At 46.8% G+C, this 23,118-nt stretch overlaps 1 protein-coding gene across 1 annotated transcript; it reads left to right on the top strand.

Moving 5' to 3' along the window:
• Positions 1–1,943: 1,943 nt before the first annotated feature.
• Positions 1,944–23,087, top strand: LOC308411681 (zinc finger protein 646). Its single transcript, XM_080905656.1, has 5 exons — positions 1,944–2,121; positions 10,265–13,056; positions 13,584–14,693; positions 15,685–16,547; positions 22,271–23,087. Exons 2-5 carry the CDS (start codon positions 10,484–10,486, stop codon positions 22,693–22,695), a joined length of 4,971 nt encoding a protein of 1,656 aa, XP_080761782.1. The 5' UTR covers positions 1,944–2,121; positions 10,265–10,483; the 3' UTR covers positions 22,696–23,087.
• The last annotated feature ends 31 nt before the right edge of the window (positions 23,088–23,118 follow it).

Here is a 23,118-nt window from a genome sequence, read left to right as displayed (position 1 = left end):
TCTGTCATCAAGTACTGTACTGTGTATTTATATTTATATTAAGTGCATCTCATTATACTATGTATAATGACAATAAAGACTTTCAATTCAGTTCAAGTTTTTCTTACTTTTAGTCTTTCTAAGTATTATTATTGGCATGAGTCAGTGCAGGTAAAATAAAACAGGATTTTGGATGTAGAGAGAAACCAGTCAGGACAGAATTCATTGCAATATTTACATAGTAACATTTCCTCTTCACCAAACTTTCCTTCTATTATTATTTTATTTTGTTTTATTTTGTTTTGCAAGTTTACAAAAATAATTCAATTTTTACTTGAGTTGATTAAAAGGATTTTTCACACTTGGCTTCAGTTAGCTGTGATAACCTCGGCTGACCTCACTTCCTCCATCCTGCTCTTCATCCATCAGCTCCACACAGAGCACAGGTGCTCGTTAACCTGACCATCTCATCTTTACGATGTGCATGTTTGCTCTGACATCAGATGGACTTCCTGATAAAACCCTCCCAGTTTATCTGAACCAGGACTACACTGGCTCGTGGTCCCCATGTGGCTGGGTTAAGAGACATTGTGATATTATGAAAATAATAAATATAAGACAACAAAAGGGAGATAAACAGTATTCAGTCTTCATAATGCGGGAAAGTTTGTACAAAAAAGGGAAAAAGTGCTGATAAAATGTTGTTTCAGTTTAAAACTTTTTGGTTTTTCCACCATCTCACACTGAAACATGTCGATTAGATCTGATTAGACTTTTATTGTGAAGTATTACTTGATGGGACTTTTGGGATTACTTTATATTCTTTTATTCTGGTATAAGTTTGTTTTTTCTGACAGTCAGCTGACTGATGAATGGACCAGCTGAGGTTTGCATTCACACTGATTGTTCCTGCAGGGACTCGTCTGATCCTCGTGCTCTGCAGATCAATATGTTTATTGATTTCATGACGTTTTATTGGTGCTTCATGGAGCTGTTGTATAACTTTAATGAAGGACCTCCTCAGAGTCTGTGAGGGGAGAGCTGCTGGCCCACTTCATTCACAGCAGGCTCGGGATCGCATTAATGCTCCATCTTAAAATGACGACTCGACACTGGTTTGTTTGTTAGAACTTTGACACCAAAGCATCGGTGCTGTCTGATGTTGTGTTTTTATGAAGGATCTGCAGGACGAACACAGTTTGTGGGAAATGTGAGCATGCTCTTACTGAAGGGAGTCAGCTCAGAGATTCAGAACCATCTGTATACCCCAGAGACACAACATCTCAGCTACAATGTATGAATGATTGAAAATGATGTGCTGTACCGAGAAGGCTGGTTTAGACTTCTTTGTCCATCCCTGTTTTGGGAGACAATCAGCAATGCAGGAACGTGCTGCAGCAACATCTCCAGAAACCATTACACCTGTGACACCTGTATCACATATTATACACCATATATAACATCATATCACCTGGGTTTGTTGAGCAAGGTTTACTACAGTGTGTAAAAGTCCCAAAGTTACCGTTATGATGCAGAGTGTAGCATGTTTCAGGTGTGTGTGAACCTGCTGCGGGGACAGAACAGCACAGGTGAGTATTTAATGGTCACACTGCAGACTTCCCAGTCCTGAGCACGAGTCTGTGCGTCATGCAGACCGGCCTCACCTTCACCTGTGTGATCGGTGCCGCACTGAGTGGGATAATAATTGGCGGCTGATTAGTGGGCACAGGGACCGACACAGAGGCGGCTGCAGGGCCCAAGGTGTGAGCGCCTGAACGAGTCCCTCGGCTCGGTTCTGTTTTTCCCTGACGGGCCGGGCTGCGGTCGGTGTGTCTGCGCCAAAATGGACACCGCAGAGTCCGAGCCCTGAGAGCCCGGCGCCGCCAGCGCGCCGTGCCGCTACAGCGGCGCGAGGACTTCACTGTGCGTGTGATGACGCGCGTGCGACCGAGCGGCGCTGCGCTCGGCTAGCAGCGGCAGGAAGTACGCTGCTGAAGCGGCGGCAGGGGGACCGAGCCAACAACCAAAAGTCGGTGATGAGCAGGGGAGGAAAAATAATCATGCCTAATCCGTGAAAGTGGCTCATTTTGCATCTCCGCGCCGTGCATCGTTCACCCTGCGGGCGCAGAGGCCATTTGAGGGGTAAGTGTGCGCTGCGAAACGCCGTTTTCCATCAAAGGGGGCCGCGGTGTGTTTGTCGAGATCTTTGTGTCGCTCCGGACTAGCCTGGGGTTGCTAAGGCTAGCTGGGACGCTAACCCCTGCGAGTTCCTGCAGCTTCTCCTCGCTTGTGAGTAAAGTGCGGGCTCTCGGTGGCGTGTGCGGCCCAGCCACGGTGTTTTTGTGTGTCTGTTTGTGCTTTTCTTGTGTTGAACTTCCGTTATACCCCCTTTCTGTCATAGCGGGGGGTTGCTAACGGGCTAGCCGCGTGCTAACGCTAGCGTTAGCTCGGCCGTGTGTGCGTGTGTGCGTGCGCGTGCTTTCAGCGCCTCTTCTCTACAAAATGCGTCTTATACAAAGACGGAGACGGTCGGGACTCACTCCGCCGTCAATCTGCGTCGTGTTTCGCTCTGTGAGCCCCGCTCGGCCCGCAGCTGGAGACCACCAGCGGGCTCCGTTTGCGGGGCTAAAACGCGAGCTAACCCCCGTTAGCTGGGGGAAAATGGCTCGCTGCTCGAAAGCCATTTTCCGAGTGAGATGGGGTCTCAGTGAAAGTGGGCTGATGGCTGCCGGTGATCTACCAGCTCTGTTGGGAGCATCACATAGGAAAACAGCCACAGGCGTCTCCCCCATCGCTCACCCCGTCCTCCTCCAGCGGCGGAAAGCTGCGGTCTGGAGGAGGAAATGTCGGCCGGGTGTCGAGGAGAAGATGCCCCGCTTTGTCCCAGCAAATCCCGACCGAGAGGAGACAAGCCAAGGTCAGGGAGCCCCGCTGCGCACATTGGAGGCAGACCTGCCTTCGCCGGGCAGAGAGGAGCGGGGAACACCGCGGCGGGAGCGAGCGCAGCGGCTCTTTTGATCCTGCGGTAGTTTAACGAAGCAGGGCGGTTTGTTTACATGATGGAAGGAAAAAGTGACAGGCTGCTGATTGGCTGCCGCTCCCGGGCCCGATCACATCCCAGTGTGAATGAGACCCTTCGTGTGGAAAACCTGACCCACATTATCGCCGTGGACGTCTCTGTGAGCAGCCTCGGGTCCGTACGTGGGCTCCCAGCCACAAAGCGGCTCTGTTAAGTGTTAACAATGTGTTGCAGTTCAGAGTAATCCTTAAAGAGTGAAACACCAGATGGGCGCTGAGTTTATCTATTTATTTATTTATTTGTACAAACTGGGTGAGAGGGGGGTGGCCCACAAAAATTCAGTTGTTTATTTTACTTTTAGTGGAGAGGTGTGTAACTACACAAACGTTTAGATATGATACAAAGTTGGGTGGAGCTTCTGTCCACTCTGTGTGACATCATATGAATCCATGTGTAGAAAAACTGTATGAGCCTGAGTGTCAGGTATATTTTTAAACTTTCATTTGTGTCATTATTCAGATATTTTCTGTTTCAACATGAAGAAAATGAGTTTGTTCTTTTCACACAGGGGAAAAAAACTGAATAGGATCTGAAATGTTGAGAGTCACTCGGGCGGGGAAAAGGTTTCGTTTTCCTGAAGATATCAGATATTTTTGATTTGCTGTAACATGAAAACACAAGTGTCTAAAGCTGTGATGCTCGTGGGACGGAGGTGAAATCTTTGGTTCAACTATAAGTTCAGAGACGCAAAGCAAAAGCAGGAAAATTAAATGTGGACACTAAAATCTCAAATAACTCTCTCTCTCTTTGTTATACAGTTTCTTCCTTTTAATTGGATTTTGTTGAACTGAAAGGGTTTGAAGCAGATTGCTTGACTTGGTCCTGCATAAATTCACTTTATTGATCATATACGAGAGAAAAACAGTCTTTTTGTCTGAAAAAGGAAGTGATGCATTGTAAAAATAATTGCTGATTTTTCTTTTGAGTAATTGAGCTCTAATCAGTGTTTAACTGTTATTTAATAATATGCAAATCTGAATACTGTAAGATAAGCCACATGGTCAAACATGAGGGCTGTATTAGCCGTTATTCTCATTAGGTAGGTTGTTCATTGTTACTTCATTAAAAAAAACCTCAAAGCTGAAAGTGTTCAAATCAATTTCTTTGCCTCCAAATATTCACTTTATTGATCATGTATGAGACGGAAAAGCAGCAGAGAGGGAATTTGACTTTTTCTACAGGAATTTGATTAAATGTGATTATTTTCAGTGTAGTCTCTGTAAATTTGTCCTCTGATTATTCTGTGAAGCACTCGGAGGTAAACGTGCAGAATGCATTAAAAAATAAAATGCAGATATTCTGAAATAATTTATTCTCGATCATGCGCAGTTTGAAGTATTACAGAAATATTCCAGCGTCTCCTTTAAGTTAGTCAGAGAAACTGAAGCTCAGTGAGGATCTGAGATCCACCGTGGACCGCACACACTTCAGCTGTTTGATTCATGCGAGCCACAGGTAGAGCTGCGCCTACCTGTGGCTGATGGCAGAGCGCTAACAAGACGGTTTAAATTTCAGGTCCCTCTTCGTGTTTCAGATTCGCCTCGACACTCAGCCGCAGCCAATAAAGCATGAGCACTCTGTGAGCGTTGGAGAGTCGAATCACTGATATTTAAATGGAGTGTGTGATTTGTTCTTGTTTGTAAAGGAGAAATAAATTTGCAGCGCTTTAATCTGCGGTCTGTGTGACTGAACAGCGAGGAAATGAACGCCAGGTTACTCTGTAATGAAATCACGACTGGCCTGTTTCCCTCGCCGGTGGCGTCTCCTGTCGCCTCTGCTACTGCCGTGGGCTTTCTTTGTCCTCACATCAAACATCTGGCCGAATGCAGCACCTCCTCCCTGTTTACTCCCCCCGCTCCTCCTCTCCATCATTAAAACTCGTCGCAGTGGCGGTCTGAACATAACCTTGGCATTTAAGGGCGACCTGCTCGTTTCCGTTTATTCCTGGACTCTGCTACAGCAGCGCGATTCACAGAGTCCCTGTTTAACACACTGGGAGGCTTCACGCTTTCATGTCTTATCTTCTCCTCGATCGTTTCCTTTACATGAAAGTAACAGAACACGCTCAGGTGTCTGCGTTCATCCTAACCAGCACATATTTAGGCAGAGAAAATGTCTCGCTGCCATATTAGAATAAAAGATTTTATTAAATTTGTAAGAGAAAAGTCTTAATGTAAATGAGCTGGGGAATTTTCAGCGATTTCTAGAAAGCAAATTTTTGCCTCATTAGGTTTAAAAAAATAAATAAATAATAGAAATGCGTCCACATCTTCTGTTTGGCTGTCCCAGCTGGACAGCTCTGTGACCTCGTAGAGATGCAATGGCATGAAAACACTGATAAACTGAGTGTCAATCAGTCTGCAGCCTGAACTTGGGGCTCTCAGGGATTACTGTACATACAGTAGGCTCATTATTAACTTGGCTGTGTTTAAAATGGACATCCATCAGTAGAGCAGGAGACACATGACAGGAAGTAATGGGCAGGCTGGTTTTAAACACGTGGCTGGTAACAAGTCCATCTCTCCTTTACATGTCGGTCATGTGTTTTACTTCCTCACACAGAGTGGACAGTAAGTCGTCAGCGATGCAGTGTCAGATGCTCCGTTTCCTACTGAGAGTCTGACAAATACGTTGAAAAAGTCGTCTTTTTTTCAGCTGTTTTTTTTCTTGAGTAACGACTCATCAGTAAATGGTCCTTACAGATGTGCCAAACTTTATTAGCAGCTACTGCTGTCGTCTTTATCCTGCAGTAAACATGTTATGTTCTGCTGTACAGTTTTAACTTCTATGGGAGTCTATGGGGACTGAGGCACTACTGCCTCTGCTGGACCCCAGAGGAACTGCAAGGAGAAAAAACAAGAAGCAAAAAACAGAAAAGTGCCCGAGTTCACAAACGAAAAGCTTCATAATGATCAAGAAGGATGATAAAGATAACAAAGTCAGCTGAACACGTTGATGCACCGCAGCTCTGATAAACACAGCACTCGCCTGCTCTGAGGCGATGATGCTGGGTTATGTGCAGGAAAAGGGACCGATCTGGTTCTTGTGTCCCCGCTGGTGAAGGCATCGTGCCGCCTGTGGGCTGAGGTGGGGGGCTCTGCAGGTAAAAGCTCTGCAGGGAGATGTAGAGGAAGTTTCCCCTCACATCCTTCACTCGCTCCTGCTGCTGTTTATTTTCCTTGCTGCCTTCCTGCCTGTCAGACTGCAGCTCGTCAGCGCCTCCCCTCCTCCTCCTCAGGTTACCTCTCCTGCCAATCAAACCCTCCTCCACACCTTTATTTTCCACTGCAGCCCCCCACCCCAACCCCTCCTTTTCCCCCTCTTTCTGTTTTTCCCCTTCCTTCATTCCTTCCCCTCCCCCACGCCTCCCCTCGTGTCTCACCTCGTTTCCTGCTTCCTTCCTTTCTTTCTTTGTTCTTCTGTTTCTCGCTCATTACCGGTGAATCTGTTAATTGCTCATTAATGAAACGACTGTGGTGATAACGGTACGACGGTAAATATTTTTGTGTGGAGATTGGCGTGTTTTTCTTGCGCAGACAATCCGTCTCTGCTTCCTCTTGAATCGTTTTAATTGAGTTCCTGGACCGATTTGTGCTGCTCAGCTCAGGTTTTCATGCTCATGTTTTATATTTGACAAGTTGTTGGATGTTTGTTGACTAAATCACTTAAAGCTCCAACCTGCAGCACCACATTTGAGACCCGGGTGACCTCTGTCCTCTCACAGGTAGCTCACCTTTAATGAGACATGCACTGATCAAACATCCGTGGTTGATTGGGTATATTTGTGTTGATCAGTCCTGTAGTTTAGCCTCACCGCTGATATATTCGCTGCTGACTGGGTGCTGTTGGGTTTGTTTAGCTGAATTCCCATAATTCCTCTCTGTTCAGCCAAAGAGAACATAAACACAAACCCGAGACCTTAAATCCCACCTGATGACCAGGTGGTGTCCTCGTAGTGCTGACGCTATCGCCCGTGACGGCTTGTAAACCGTTTGATCCTCCTTCCTGTCAACGCTCTTTTCCCGTTAGCCAACATCTGTATTCCGGGCCTTTTCCTGCTCATAGAGATTCTCCAGTGGAGACTACACACATAACTGTGATATGTTATTTAACACAAATCTGGGTGTTTCCTTCTTCACGAAACGCTGTGGTCCATAAAGTTAAGCTTTAAGATTTATACTGTCTGCTGCTGCATCACAGTCGGCAGTTTGAAGCTGAGGTGGTGATGTTTACGTAGGACCCAGCTCGGCGGTCCATTACTATGTCTAACAGGAGGTTTCAGCCTCTCGGTTTGCTCACATTTAAATTAAGCTGAAATCTCAGATCAGTCGTTATAGACGTTGTTCTATAAAACCATCGTAAGCAAAGGCTGGTTCAGTTGTAATGCCATCAGAAAATCTGCCCATGAGACCCTTTGTGTTCTAAACGCTTCAGTTCCTCTGACATCCAGCAGAGGCAGCAGAGAGCCCGTACCCATTGACCCCCATGTTAACAGCCTGATACACAAACTGTGTAGGTTTATGTATATATTTCCTTTTCATAAAGTCCTGCACACGGAGACGATGTTTGGACTGTGGCTTTGGAGGACTTTATTTTAAATGATTTTTATGGGCTCAAATTGTGGTCATAAATATTTTGTACTTGTAAATCAGGATTTGTATGTGTAAAAAAGATTTGTGTGTGGACTTAGCCAAAAAATATGTGTGAAACTCTGCACTCAAGTTTCAAGTTACAAGTACGAATTTTGACCACAATTTGAGCCCATAGATTTTAAGTGACAGCCAAGTGACAGTTCTTTAACTCGCCCAGAAAACGTAAGAAACAATATTTTACATTTTCACTCTTAAAAAAGAATAATTCTTTGAGGCGTCAGTTGTAGAAAATCTAAATCTGTGCGTCTCTGCTGTGATTCATGATGTTCAGATTTGTTCATATGCTCGGTTATTGACGTCACCGACGTTATGAACGGTGTTTAAGCCAAACACTGGCCGAGGCTTGAACCTGCAGAGATGAGCTCGTGTTGGAGTTTTATAGGGATCTGTGTTATCAGGAGAAACCTGGAAAGTCTTTGAGCGGGCCTCGAGCCAGTGTTTGAACCCAGCTGTGTGTAATGAGATGAACACGAACGGCTGCTGTAATCTGCCACAGATTACAGATTACACATGAGCCTGTTAAAAAGGACGCAGACACTTTAATCCCACTGAAGGATCTGTTGAACTGATTCCTGATCAGTTTGTGTCAGACTTCCACCAAATGTCTCACTCAGAAAAATAATCACAAGCATTTTAAACTATTTTTTAAGATATACTTTTGTATATTTCTGCGAGTTGTGGTTTTGGAGAGCACATTTTAACGAGCTGTAGTTAAATTTCAGTCGTTTCTGAAGTGGAGCTGTGGCTTTTGTAGAGTGAGGACGTTTGAGCTGTCGGTGGAACAAAACGCGACACCTGAAGGCCAAGCTGACCGACATTTCCTCCACTTGTGCTTCTTTAATCTGGAAAATAAGGGAATTCTCTATTTCCCAGTGAAACTCGCTGACAGGTGCAGCGCTCACTGTCACGCGATGTCTGGACAAACCTGAATCTCACGCCTCCACAACCAGCAGAAACACAGCAACTGCTCCTGGAACCATACAATAAACCGGAGCATTTTCAGTCCCAGCAAACCCAAACAGGACCGATTCATCAGCACGTCCGCTTGGACTGCTTTCTTGTCTTTAACCGACTGAGGCTGTCCTCTTTAAGTGTCTCATTTTCTTCTCACACTTGGCCAAAGAAGCATTGAGTTTGTGCCATGCTGCCATCCATCCATATTTCACAAAATCCACTCCTCCTCCTGCATGATGGGTCTGAATTTAATCCAAACAACAGTGAATATTTGTGGGTATTTACTCGCATTGTGCTCAATGCAGAGGTCCCGTTTGTAGTTTTATAGGCAGTGCAATGCACAGTGAGGCGGATCAGGTCCTGCATCACTGATATTCTGGTTTTTCAGTCATACATGTAAAGTCCAACTAATCTGGACTTTAGAGGTTCGGTCTCTGATCGGTTAGACTGCATCCCACTGGGGTCCTAACAGAAAACACAAACTATTTGATCGAGGCAGATTTTAATCAAACTGTTGTCTAATGAGTGAAAAATAAACTTTTACATTTTTTCCCTTCTCAGAACATAAAAGTGATCCAACCGTTACTGACACAGAAAAGCAGCACATTTTTCAAACTGGAAATTGATGTTTTAAATATCAAAATAGTTTCAGAATATTTCTCTTAAAATATAAATGGAGTTGCCTCACACATTGGAGGGGTTACACAAGTTTTAACAAGTTGTCACATTCAAATAAATCAGGAGGTTGAATTACACCTGACGTGTTTCCTAAAGTTTGGCCTGCTGCTCCGTTATCATCGTGCAGATCAGGTGGTTTTCTGCTCTCACCCTGCTGTGGCGACTAGGACTGGATCAGGTTTACCTGACTGTGGGCCGATCCATTCACAAGTCGGATCGTCCTGTCCAAAATTCGCAAGATAGAAGTCACTTTTGAACAGTATGACCCAAAACAACTGAGACCATGAACTACAAGACATTTTTAGAGATAAGCTAAGAAATTAGTTTCTATAAGATGGGAAATGTTTTTGCAACCACAGGTATCGCTGTCTGATGGCCTTCAGATAACATGAAGATTTAAAGCACTTACCCACTGCCTTGTTTTTTTTCTGACAAAGAAGTTACATCCATTTAATGGTCATTTATTGGTATAATAAAAAAAAATGATATTTTGTTTCTAGAGTCTTCCAGTTAAACTAATTTGAAATGTTTGGTCTGACACTTTATTAAAGCTACAGCTGATGCTTGTGCAACTGTGCTACTTAATTGTTGTGGTTAGCAAGCTGCTAGTGATCACTCGGACTATTGCTGATCCTTAAGATCACCATCCACAATTTCTATATCCAGCTATAAAATTTGTGATGCAAAAGCATAATAAAGAAAATTAAAATGATAACAGAACCTAGGACCAAACTATTTATATTAAATAATCTTTGTAGGGCTTTCCTGAATATCCCAGTCATTTTGAGATTCTGTTATAATCAATAGCAAATAGCTGAAACTTAAACTGAGGGACCTGGACTGAACTTCGAGATTTTAACAAAAGATAAGTAGGTATTTGAGTAACCTGTTTTCTTTTTCTTCTTCTTTTGTTTCTCCACAGTGATCCCTCATTGGCCGGTGTGACCCCCGCAGGCCTGCCACCTCCCGGGGTGGGTCCTGATTGACCTCCGCTGACGGCTCCCAGGGAGAAAATGGCCTCCACTGCTGCCCTCAGCTAAAGAGCTAAGCCCTACAGTTTCCTCCCCCACCTCCTCAACATCACTGTTCATTGCTCTGTTGTGAACCGTGATTCCCTCCAAACGATTTGCTTTAGAGTACTATGGCAATGCATGATATGAGTCGTGCCAAGGGTTTCCCCTGTAAAGAATGTGATATGGTTTGCCCGAGTACTCCAAGTCTTCTAGAACATATGAAAGCACATTATCAGCAAGAAGAGACCGGTCGTTTTGAGTGTGAACAGTGTGGACGAATTTATAAACACGCAGCTAGTCTAGCCAATCATAAAAAATCTCACGAAGTTGGATCATTCCAGTGTCCTGTTTGTACACGTACGCTGCCCAACGCAGTAGCTTTGAAAAATCACTTACGGATCCATACTTTATCCCCTAGTAGTGCACACACAGAGGAAGAAAGCGAGGAAGTGCCCGAAGAAGCCGGCCACGACGAGAGGGACTACGGTCTCACCCAGGACCTCTCGGACGGGTTTGGGCGCTCCCATTTGAACAATAGTGGTATGGGACATAGTGTCCTGCAAAGCCACGAGACAGACGAACACGGAAAAAAAGGCTCCCCTGAATCTGACGACGCTTGGGACAGACCTTTCAAGTGTGATCAGTGTGACAGAACTTACCGGCACCACGGTAGCCTGGTGAACCACAAGAAGTGTCACCAACAAGGAACGTTTAAGTGCTCTGTGTGTTTCAAACTATTTGGCAACCTGGCTGCCTTAAACAGCCACGAGAGAACTCACTCGAAGTTCAAGACCCCTGGGGCCTCAATGGTGAGCAGCAGCAGTAGCAGCAGCAGCCTCCACGACTCGGAGCGCAGCACTGGCACTCAGTCCTCTCAAAGTGAAGACACTACCACCTGTTTCTGCCACCTCTGCCAGGTAGCGCTGCCAAATAAGGCAGATTTCCAAGAACACATTCTGCTGCACAACACTGCTTCACCTACCCTCAGCCTGCCACGGAGTTTTCCAGGCATCATGCCTCATAATCTGAGTGCTGTTCGATCCCCGGCATACACGCCGGCGCTGGGGGACCCTCTGCCTCTGCCTCTGCCACCAGTGCCGACTGAGAAGAGGGGCCCCTATGACCCCATTATGGGCCCTCCAGTCAACAACCCCATCTATACATGTGCATACTGTGGCGCAGGACACCCAGATCTGGAGACACTGAAAGTCCATTATCTAACTCATGATCCCCACCCTCCCTCCCATAGTCAGGACAGCTCCATCCTCAACTCGGAGACTCTAAGTTCTGGATCCCAGAGCTCGGTGGCCTCCCCGTCAGGAGGTCGTGTGCCCCAGGCTAATTCTCCAGATGATGAAGAGCGGCGCTTTAAGTGTGGGGAGTGTGGCAAAAGTTACCGGCATGCAGGAAGCCTGGTCAACCACAAACGCTGCCACCAAACGGGCCACTACCAGTGCACCATCTGCTGTAAGCAGTACCCTCACCTGGCAGCACTACATAGCCACCTACGAAGCCACAAGGGTCGTCCTTCCAATCAGCCTATTAACAATGACAGCAACGACTGGCTATCCCCAGAGCCCCTGACTCTGGACTCGCAGCAGAGCTACGTCCAGGAAGGTAGTGGTGCCACCACTCCAATCTCCCTGCCAGGAAATCTCGGCGAAGCTGCCCACTTTGTACCAGATGGAGGCCACAGCAGTGGGCTAGACTCTCTTGAGTTCCATGATCGCTTTGATGGCAGCTCACTCTCCCAGAGCAGCTCTGCTCACCGGCAAGCCGACCGACACGTATGTGCCGACTGTGGTGAGATGTATGGCGATGTGTCTGGCATCAAGTCGCACATGTGTCCCCGCCGTGGCCAGCAGCAGCAGGCCAATATGTCCAATGGTTTTATGGGGAATATGAACTACCATAGCTCCAGTGGAACCTCGCTGCCTGCTGGAAGCTCCAGCAGCCTGAAAGAAGGCGGCAGTCAACGACAGTATCCTCAAAGTGGAGGCAAGAGAATGGGAAGCAATGACAAAGATGACGATGATGATGGAGAGGTGTATCAGTGCTCAGTTTGTGGCAACCACTATGCTAGTTTGAGAGCTCTCAGAAGTCACCTGCGTAGTCATGCCAACAACCCCACAGGGCCAGGACCCTCCAACCTGCAGCAGGACTGGAGGATGATCTGCTGTACCTGTGGCCAGACTTTTGCCAGAAAGCAGGATCTCCTGAATCATCAGTTAATCCATGGGCCCCAAAGGCCAGATGGTCAGCAACAGGGTATTGCAGGGAGTTCAGCCAACGGCAACGAAAAGATGGATGGCCGGAGCCACATTTGTGTTGACTGTGGCATGTTTTTCGCCGATCGCCACCATCTGATCACCCACCTGTGCCCTGGGAAGAATCGAGGTAACTCGATGAACAAGCCCGGCCTAAATGGAGCCAAAGGGATGTCTGGAGGAGAGGGCGTTGGCGGTGGTGTCGCTGGAAGAAGTTGTGACGTTGGCGCAGATGGACGTAGGCCAATGGTCGATCAGAGTGACAAGCCCCACAAGTGTGACCAATGTGGGCGAGGATACAGACACCCATGCTCTCTCCTTAACCACAAGAAGTCCCACAAGACCGGTGTTTTCCGTTGCCTTGTCTGCCAAAAACGTTACTACAACCTGCTGGCTCTCAAGAATCACCAAAGGACCCACTTTGACTTAAAGAGGTAGGTCTTCTGCCAGTTTCGAATGTCTCTCAACAAATTCTTTAAAAAGTTAACATTAGAAACAGTTAATGGTAGTGCCTACTGGAGGTCAAATCCAAAATTATCATGTTACTCTTGTTTTGTAAATAAAGTAAAGACGTTAATAAAGTTTTGTTTATTTTTATATAAATTTTGTAGCTATTTTACAGTTGGTACTGAGCACCAATTGAGGCATGTGACAAATTAAAACTGTTTGGCTAATAAAGATCTCATTCTGTCAAAGTGAGTTTTTTGACTTTAGTTGGCAAGATTTATGGATAACATTTTCATTGGTTTTCATCTAAACTTTGAAGTACAGGAGAATTGTTGCCAAAGTAGGTAGGGGTCTGAGGCTAGTAAAACTGCTGAGAACTGCTAACCTTATTAAGAATCTGACTTAGGCCACCCTAGAAATACCTACAAAGTGTCATTTTGCTTTTGAAATGTACTGAAAGAGATATTGCTGTTTTTTGTTTTTTTTTCTTTACCTTTGCCTATTTTTGCTACAGGCACAAGTGTGAAGAATGTGGCAAAGCCTTCAAGATCCAAAAGCAATTGATCAACCATCTCCGTCTCCATGAAGAACACCGAGCCAAAGGCCTTGTTCGGACCGGCCCAAACGGTTCCCGCTTCCAGCAGCCTGACCCATCTCAAATGCAGACTATGAGAGGGGAGCCATCGAAGGGCCAGGTGATGGGGGTCAAATACAGCCACCAAGGGTTCAAAAAGCCCTACTCGTCAGCCGGTACTTCCAGACCCCAGAAGTTTGATCCTGCCGAAAGTGCACGGCGGCCGTTTGCCTGTGAAGAATGTGGAAAGACTTACCGCCATGCGGGCAGCCTGGCCAATCACAAGAACCTTCACAAAATTGGAGAGTACCACTGCAATGTTTGCAACTCTACATATCCGAACAGGCTTGCAATGAAAAACCACCTTCGTCTCCATTTTGCCCAAAAGAAGCACAACTGCCAAGAGTGTGGCAAGGGCTTCCGCACCCAAAGGCAGCTCGCTACCCACACTACAGCCGGCCTGTGCAAAGGCCCACAAGGCCCTGGCGCTCAGATGGATTTCGAGTGCGACGGCTGCTGCGAAGGCTTTGCCACAGCTGACGAGCTCGCGGCTCATGACTGTCCAGCCCAGCACCTGCCTTCATCGTCCTCCACCAACACCTCGACAACCATCAGTACCGAGAAGAACTCTGTAGACATGGACTCTGACGAGAGGCCCTATGCCTGCGACCTATGCAGCTGCGCCTACAAACACGCCAGCTCCCTGTTGAACCACAAGCACACCCACAAGACCGGAAACTTCAGGTGCAACTTCTGCGACAAGCCCTATACCAACTACATGGCTCTACGCAACCACATGCGCATCCACACGCAGCGGAAGAAGCACATCTGCCACACATGTGGGAAAGCCTTCCGACTGGCCCGGTTCCTCCGCAACCACCAGAAAGTCCACGAGGAAGGCGCCACCCCGTTTGGCTGCCCCACCTGTGGGAAGAGTTTCCAGGGGAGGTCCGGTCTGGCCAGGCACCGCTGCGGGGACAACCAGGTAGGCATGGAAGTCAGGAGGAAGGCCACTGCACCCACGGGAGAGGGCGAAGAGTGTCGGTACACGTGAGTTCTCGTCAGTTGTTTGTGATTCTTCGAAGTTGAAACAAACAAATAGTGAAGATAAATTTAGGTCTCTACATGTCTATTACAGGTATATGATCTCCAATCCGGCTTCCTTGGGACCATACGCGTGCCGGAATTCGGATTTTTCTGAAGTTTGGACAAATTGAATTAGTGGAGAGACCAGATAAGTCAACCCCGTTTGCTTACAGTTAGCATATATCAGACATTTTTAGGCTAGCCTCAGTCAAACATGTCATGTTCAGATGTACTGTTTACATGCTTTGTTTTTTTCGAACTCTTTAAGTAGTATTTTGTGTGCAGCATATTGAAGTGTTGATGTTGTGTGTTCCTTGCTTCTGTTCTGATTTTGATTGCAGTCTTTGTGTTTATTCTGACACTGGTTAGCTAATAGATTAGGAACTGCAGTTATGTGATGGGGCTGTTGCATTTTGATGTTCTGAAAGGGAAGATTAGGAAGTATTTGGAGCTAGCTGCACTGCACATGTCCACAGGTCACCAGTCTTAACACCTACAGGAGTCTTGATGCATGGTAGTGGTTCTTTGGGCATGTTTGATGGTTTCTCATCACTACATTCAGTATCCAAAGAAGGCTGAGACAGAAGGTTGTTTTATTTGTGCAGTGCAGGGAGCAGCAGATACCTTCCAGTTCCCTACACTTGTTTCTCCATAGTGTCTCCCATGTCCCTCCCTCCCTCACCCACCCAGCAGTCCTCTCCCCTATGACCTGTGTAGAAATCATTAATGGTACACCACTTTGTAGACTTCTTTGAAAGCTTTGAGCCGGATTTCAGATCATATACCTGTATGTGCAACATCCTAGATGATGACTAGTAAAAATACTTGAAATACTTCTCCAGAAAAAGTGGTAACCAGATGAATTTGGCTACAGCATTGAAATCGGACATCCATGTTCCGTTGCTAATCTCCTTCCTCTCTCCTCCACTCCTCTTCTTTGTTTGTCCCTGCACAGATGTGATCAGTGCGGCCGTTCCTACCGCCATGCCAGCTCCCTCCTCAACCACAAGAACACCCATACTGTCGGCATCTACCACTGCGCCGTGTGCCTCAAGACCTACTCCAACCTGCTTGCCCTGAAGAACCATCGCCGTATCCACTCTGAGACGCGGCGCCACCGATGCCACGACTGCGGAAAGGCCTTTCGAGTTTCCTCCCAGCTCTACAACCACCGGCGTGTACACCAGAAGCAGCGGGAGCTGACCTGCCGGTCCTGCCAGCGAGCCTTTCCCACGCAGGCTAGCTTCAGGCTCCACATGGAGATCACTCATGGCCAGACACCGCAGCCCCGCCAGCCCAGAACCCAGCAGCCCCGCCCAGGGGGCTCCCAGGACCTGGGCTGGGGGTCAGGCCTGGACCTCACCCTGATGCAAGAGCAAGGACTCAATCCCAGCAACGTCGCCAAAGTCCGCGGCCAAGGGAGCAACAGCGAGGTCGTCAAGTCCCATGTCTGTGACCAGTGCGGTCGCTCGTACCGCCACGCCAGCTCCCTGCTCAACCACAAGAACAGCCACAAGACCGGGACCTACTTCTGCAGCTCATGCCAGAAGGAGTTCCCCAACCTGATGTCCCTGAAGAACCACCGGCGCATCCACACTGAGCCCAAACGCTACCAGTGCCCTGACTGCGGGAAGTCCTTCAGGGTGTCCACTCAGCTCATCTGTCACCGCCGCATCCACACCAAGGAGAAGCCGTTCTCCTGCCAGCAGTGCGACAAGCGCTTCTCCTCCAAGTCCAACCTGAGGCACCACATGAAGGTGCACTGGAGCGGCTCATCGGCGCCTCCACCCATGTCCATGAGAGCGCCCAACTTCCTGGGTATGCCTGGCGGCCCCTTCATATAAGCTGCAGGGTGAGGGGGGGGGGAGGTGGTGGTGATGATGGTCTTAGTGGGGCTGGGGGAGGGGGCGGTCACATGCCGAAGATTGTGGAGGTGCCAAAAATGTAGCGTAGCCTTCCTCATTGACCATGTGTGGCTGTGGTGTGTGTGGAGGAAATACTGACGTGACGCCCCACACACACGCACGCACACACAGACACGCACACACCCTCACAGAGCACTATGCTGCCCCGCACGCTGACTGACAGGCAGACTGGACTGACCCCCTGCTGCATGTTGCCTTGTTATGTTTCCCTGCCACGGACTGGTGCACCACGAGGCCGCAGCCATCAAGCTGCACCCAGATGGAGCGCGGGAGTCTGATTGGTCCTGTTTCTGATGGTGTTTACAGGACGTTTTCTTCCCGTGGCCTTCGTCACAGTGTTTCTAATCTGGTCTGGAGAGACTGTTTTGATCAACAGCGTGCAGGCCAGATTCGTGTTTTGTACCTTTATCCTTTTGGCCTGGAGGCAGCAAGGACTTGTGGGAACTTTTAGGACTGAACATGGACACTTTGGACTCAGAGGGACTGCTTTAAACGTGTGTGTGTATGTGTGCGTGTCTTCTTGTGTGTTGCAGCGGTGACCACTTCCTGACTTCTTGTTCACACGTGTGGACCCGGAGCTGAGAGACCGCTGCGGCTTGCGTGCGGTTTAAAATGGCCCTTCTCCCGTAGCGCCTGAAGTTTGATTAAAGACGTGATCAGTTTTTAAAAAGAGGGTTTTCAGACTTCCTGTAGCGCGTCCTGTTTGTGAACACGCTAATGCTGTGAACGGAACACGTGTCATATGTTCAAACCAAACGTTCTCATGTGAAAATGACTGTTGGAGTGGTCGTGGACCATTTCACCGCCCACTAATGGGCAGCGACAGGGCGTCTGTGTAAGATGAAGAATCACAAGACGACTCCTTTTAATCTGATCATCAGCTGATTGGCGTTTAAATATTTTTCCTCAGGCCTCCGTCTTATCACACCAGCAGAGTTCATACCTCAGTCTGATTTTATATCCAGTTTTTTATATTATTTAAACTTTATTTAAACGGGGATGTTCGTGGGTTGGTCCGAGCTTTCATTTAGGAAACTGTACATGCAGCGAAGTGTCCTGATTTAATTTCACCTCTTTGAAGCAACAAAAAAGAAAAGAGAGAATCGCCTCCTTTCATTACGTTTCCTCACCAATCAGCAGACAGCATGACACTAACAGGAAACAACCCGATCAAAGTATAAAACAACACGGAGGAAGTCCAAGTCCACCAAACTAACTGAATGTATTCAGACATTTGCACCAAGTCGAGAGTAATACGTTATGTTTCGGTTATAGTTTGGGTCTCGTCTGCCTCCACGTCAGCCTCACGAACCGTTAAAAAGTTAGCGTAGTTTAACAAAAATCATATAACAAAGGTTAACGGTGCCGCCGTGTCATTGTGTAAGAACGTTGGTCTACACACAGCCGATCACTACACATCGTTAATTATCCTTTCACTGTTAAATATTAAAGGTTAATTAACTGTCAGTATTTTAAAACGTTTGCTTCCTTTGCTCGAGCTCCTACAGATTTATAGATCAGAGACTTCCTGAAGGAGGAGGTTGGAGGAAACACTCAGGAACCTCAGCAGGAATGACGGCTGCTTCCCTTATTTCTCGTTTTAGGCGTCGTTTCATTTTCAGTGCAGGGGGAAAAAAAACGTTTTGGTGGTTGAATGCGTCAAACGGTTCAAAGTGAGTAAAAGACTCGGAGCTTCCAAACGACCTTCGACCTCACGACGGACGCTAAAATAAACGTGTCAGAGAGTGAAACTGAATCCAGCTGTTTGGAAACAGACATGTCGAGTTAGTGTTAAATAATCGTGTTCACGAGATCCACTCTTTCAACCCCAGAAGGATTTGTTTTTAACAGATGGCATTAACGCAACAAACCCATGGACTTCCTGTCTCACAGGGGCGCTCTCGAGCTCTTCCAGAATAAATGAGACTGTGGAGCTGAAAAGCACTCGTCTGGTTTTAGGCAGAAATCCTCGAGACGGTAGATTCACTTCCATTTTTACAGTTCTTTTAGTAAGACACATTTTTGTGAGTGTGATGTCACAGCGCCACGAGCCAGAAGCAAACGTAGCCGGTGTGATGTCACCCATTTTCTTGCTGCCTCGCCTCCATCTGAACCGAAGGTGTTTAATAAGGAAAGAAGAACGTTTTATTGGTGTCTGCAGGTGTCGCCTCCTGGTGGTCATCATGTAGAGCGCAGTTTTAAGGCATCTTTTTAAACTCAGAAGCTACGAGCAGCTTTTATTCCTGCGGGTCACAGGAAGTGGAAATCTCAGCAAAAACCAATAAAAATCCTTCAACTTTCATTAAAAAAACACGAGGGAAAACAATCCCCTGTGATCGATCTCCATGACAACACTCAGACCTCTTTGCTGTTTGCAGTGAAAACGACCCTCCCCTGCCCCCGGTGTTCAGTAGGTGTAACTGCAGCGTAAAAAGCTTTCCGGAAACCAACAGCTCCACCTTGAACTGTCCGTTCTCGCGCTTTACGTCCACACGTATGAACAGGAAGTGACCCCTCCCCTCCTCTCTCCAGCCCCAGTAAGTATGATAAAACAAAAAGGCGAGGCCTGAGCGGCGGGAGGCGAGCGGCTGTACGAACTCGACGTTTCTGCAAGAAGGAAAAAAGATGACAGATCATGTAGTAATTCATTTATTTATATTATCATTATTATTAACACTTGTAATGGACAGCGCTAGTGTTTAGGATGTGAGTTTAGAGCTGTGTTGATGTAAACACCCCGCCCTCCTTTTACCCACAATGCCCCTCTCTGTGGACTCCACTGAGGACCTGAAACACGCCGGAGACGCTCTTCTTGCCTTCTTTCACGAGTGATGATGTGACGCTCCTTCATCCCTCTCTTCTTCCATATTTATCTCCTCCTCCTCTTCATCAAATCAGACTGAAAGGGACGCCTCGGTGTGCTCGCCGACCTTTCTGTTCCTCTTTATGGTAACCTCCTGTATTTATTGGTGTTTTGTTCCTTTTTATTTAATTGTTTGGGAAGCGTGTGTGTGTGCGTGTTTTCAGCACTGGTGCTAGTTTAAAAAGAAAAGTTAAAAGTGAAGCCGTGCAGTGACCGTCAAGTGCTGTAGGAGTCCGTGTGATCTAGAACACAGAAGTAATAAATGTCCATCCTCCGTCTGGTTGTCCTCGCCATGCCTGCTCTTCTCTGTGTCACACTTTCCGCCTGCATTTCAACTAGTTTGTAGAGAAGAAGAAGAGGACTGGTTTGGCACAACTACTACTCCCCGCCCCGCCCCCCCCCCCCCCCCCAACCCCCCCCCCAACCCCCACCCCTTTTTTTTTCTTTTGTTTGAGTTCTAACTTTTGGTTTCCATGCATATATATGTAATGCTTACTATACACTTTTATAAACTATGTTTTGATAATTCATTTCGTAACAGAAGATCTTGTCCATAAACTATAACCCTACTGCTGAGTACTGAAAATAAATAGCTGAAAAACACAGTGACACTCGGTGTTTTCACTCCGTCCACATCGACGTCTCTCCCGGCACCTTCACTGGTGTTGGCAGGAAGTTTGTGCAGAACCTGCTGAATGCATCTCCAGCTTTTAGTATCAGAGTGCAGACGGTCTGAAGGTTTTTACAGCGTCAGTGAAGTAAAGTTGTTTTCACACGACTATGAGTCTAATGTTTGTGACACACACAGCTGCTATTACCGTATTTTTTATTTATTTATTTATTTTTTGGACCTTAAGGCGCACCGGATTATATGGCGCATTAAGCGAAACAAAACCGACTCATTCTTCTTGCTTCCTCCACTTCTGTACCATTGATTCATTAATGCTGTATTCTATCACAGCAGCTCTGTTCCCGTGTTGTTGCAGTAAATTAATGACTAACCTCGTATTGTGGATGAATAATCTCAGTTGTTCTGACTGAAGTTTGGTCCGTTTACAGCATCCTGCCATGTGATTGCATTTGTCTCTAACCATCAGGAACCCTCACATTAACTTTTATCGAGTGGAAAGAAGTTAGCGTTCATCCTCCAGCTTCACTGTGTTTATGCTAACATAGCTGTTTCACTAGCGATCATGTAGCACATCATTATATACCAGCTAGCCCAAGGACCCAGGACCCAGATTCCTCCGTGAGGCTCCAACAATCCATCAAGCAGTGCGGCTTCGTAGCTACCAAAGTCGTACTAAAACATTTTTTTGACAGATTTTTGAGCGCCGTGTAGCACATAAAATCGGTTCAAGGTCAGTAAGCACAACCAGAATTCATACATAAGGCACACTGTCAATTTTTGAGAAAATAAAGGATTTTAAGTGCGCCTTATAGTGCAGATAGTACGGTAATAAAAATCCAGGTTTCACTCACTGAAGGAAAAACTGCAGTTTTTATCCCATAAATGATGTTTGCTCATTATTAGATGTGTTTAATTACTATTAATAAGTTACTCTGAGTCACAATGATAATTCAGCATCACTATGTTGTTAATGTAAAAGCTGACAGCACAACTTTAAGGTTTTTCTGTGTCATCACTGATGATTTTGGATCTTTGGACACTTCTCCCCCAGGAAACAGCCGAAGGTGTTATCATTAAGTTATCATTAGTTCATAATAAGAGCAAACATACAGCTTTGTCGGTTAAAAGACGATCGAGTCGCTGACGTATAAATGGGTTTTTTGTTTTAAGGCAGGGGTGGGGAACTCCAGGGCCGGTGTCCTGCAGGTTTCAGATATCACCCTGAATTAAATGAGTTCATTAACAGGCCTCTGGAGAACACATGTAAATCATCTGTGTGGATCGAGGACACGTTTAAAACCTGAGCACATCGACCCTCGAGGCCTGGAGTTGGACACCCCTGATTTAAGGCACCAGTAATTATGTTTGTTAAATGAAATGATTTTGTAATTTTCTGATGTTTATCTGAGGATTTAATTCATGTGTTTATTTTCTGCAGTCTAATGTTGATGATGACAATCTGATCTTTAATTCACACTAAAAAACATAATCACGTAATTAAAGTGTTTTAGCGTTTATCGGACACGTAGTCGTGTGACACGTTTGTAGTTTATCAGTTTATAATGAAACTCTTCACATCCTGTGACTTTAATTCCTTTTTTAGAAAAATCTCACGAGCGTCAGAAACGTGATGCCGTTCATTATGGTCCTGCATATATAACCCATGTATGTGTTCACGTGGCTCACACCTGTGCAGGGCTTTGACAGCTGAGGAGACAAGATAAGAGGTACGGAAGCAGCCAATCACAGGAGCTGCAGGCAGTGCGTGACAGGCGTAACACAGGTGTTACTGTTCAGATATTTCCCATCAGTGTTACCTGAAGGAAGCTCGAGATGGTTGCACAGCACACTCCCTAAAATAAACCCTCCGGCTTTGCTTCGTATTCGGCCGGTCGTTCTCGTCACTGACTTGATAAATGACACACTCGAGCCGCTCGTTTCAAAATTCCAAAGAGAAGTTTGGAGGCTTTGGGGGTGTTTTCCAGCTTTTCCTGGTTGGAAAATTGGAGTGACAACATAATATTCCGACTCTGTGATTGGCTGATCTGACAGTGAGCTTCAGAGCCGACAGACCCTTTGTGGGTTACCCTGAACTGAAACCTTCGTGTTTCTCTCCTCCCAGATCTGAGGCCGGTGGTTTCGAGCAGCAGCTCCAGGAGCTTCGTCTGCGGCCAATGCGGTCGCTCGTACCGCCACGCCAGCTCCCTGCTCAACCACAAGAACAGCCACAAGACCGGGACCTACTTCTGCAGCTCGTGCCAGAAGGAGTTCCCCAACCTGATGTCCCTGAAGAACCACCGGCGCATCCACACTGAGCCCAAACGCTACCAGTGCCCTGACTGCGGGAAGTCCTTCAGGGTTTCCACAGCACTCATCTGTCACCGCCGCATCCACACCAAGGAGAAGCCGTTCTCCTGCCAGCAGTGCGACAAGCGCTTCTCCTCCAAGTCCAACCTGAGGCACCACATGAAGGTGCACTGGAAGAGCCCGCTGCTGTCCAGAAGCCTGTCTTCGGCCTTCCTTGCCGTCTCCTCCAGACCTTTCTGACCATCCGGCCTCGCAGTTCTCCGAGCTCGTCCAGTCTGACAGACCCGGACAGCATCGTCTCCTCCAACATGTTACGACCCTGCTCAAAAGCCGCAACATAAAAAAGGCGACGAATACCACACCGGACTAGGTGTGGCCAATTAGCACCATCTGAGCACATTGTGGAGATTAGGGGCTTGCTAGGGGCGTAACAAACAATATGACCGTATAATTCAACCTCAATTTAATCCTTCCGGCTGAAATCTGAACTAAGATCCACATTCAGGAAAGTTTCCCCAAATCATTTTGTGATGTCACAGTTCAGAGGGCGAATCAGCAGAGATCCTCACGTACCTGTTAGCTGCCTCGGCTGTTATCCTTACATTAAACTAACGGAGAGCTTGGTGCTCATTGATTGGCTGGACTAACCGTGTCAGACTTTTG

Source organism: Rhamphochromis sp. 'chilingali', assembly GCF_963969265.1.
Source record: "Rhamphochromis sp. 'chilingali' genome assembly, chromosome: 15".
Classification (NCBI taxonomy): Eukaryota; Metazoa; Chordata; class Actinopteri; order Cichliformes; family Cichlidae; genus Rhamphochromis; species Rhamphochromis sp. 'chilingali'.
Note: the sequence above shows the minus strand (reverse complement) of the source record. Positions and strands in the feature narration are given on the sequence as shown.

What these genes read in the sequence shown, in the direction of transcription:
- LOC308411681 (XM_080905656.1), top strand. Translation starts at nt 10,484, where the DNA reads ATGGCAATGCATGATATGAGTCGTGCCAAGGGTTTCCCCTGTAAAGAA. An exon ending in GGCGAAGAGTGTCGGTACAC is followed by an intron (nt 14,694 to 15,684) that starts GTGAGTTCTCGT and finishes GTCCCTGCACAG; the next exon opens with ATGTGATCAGTGCGGCCGTT. An exon ending in GAGAGCGCCCAACTTCCTGG is followed by an intron (nt 16,548 to 22,270) that starts GTATGCCTGGCG and finishes CTCTCCTCCCAG; the next exon opens with ATCTGAGGCCGGTGGTTTCG.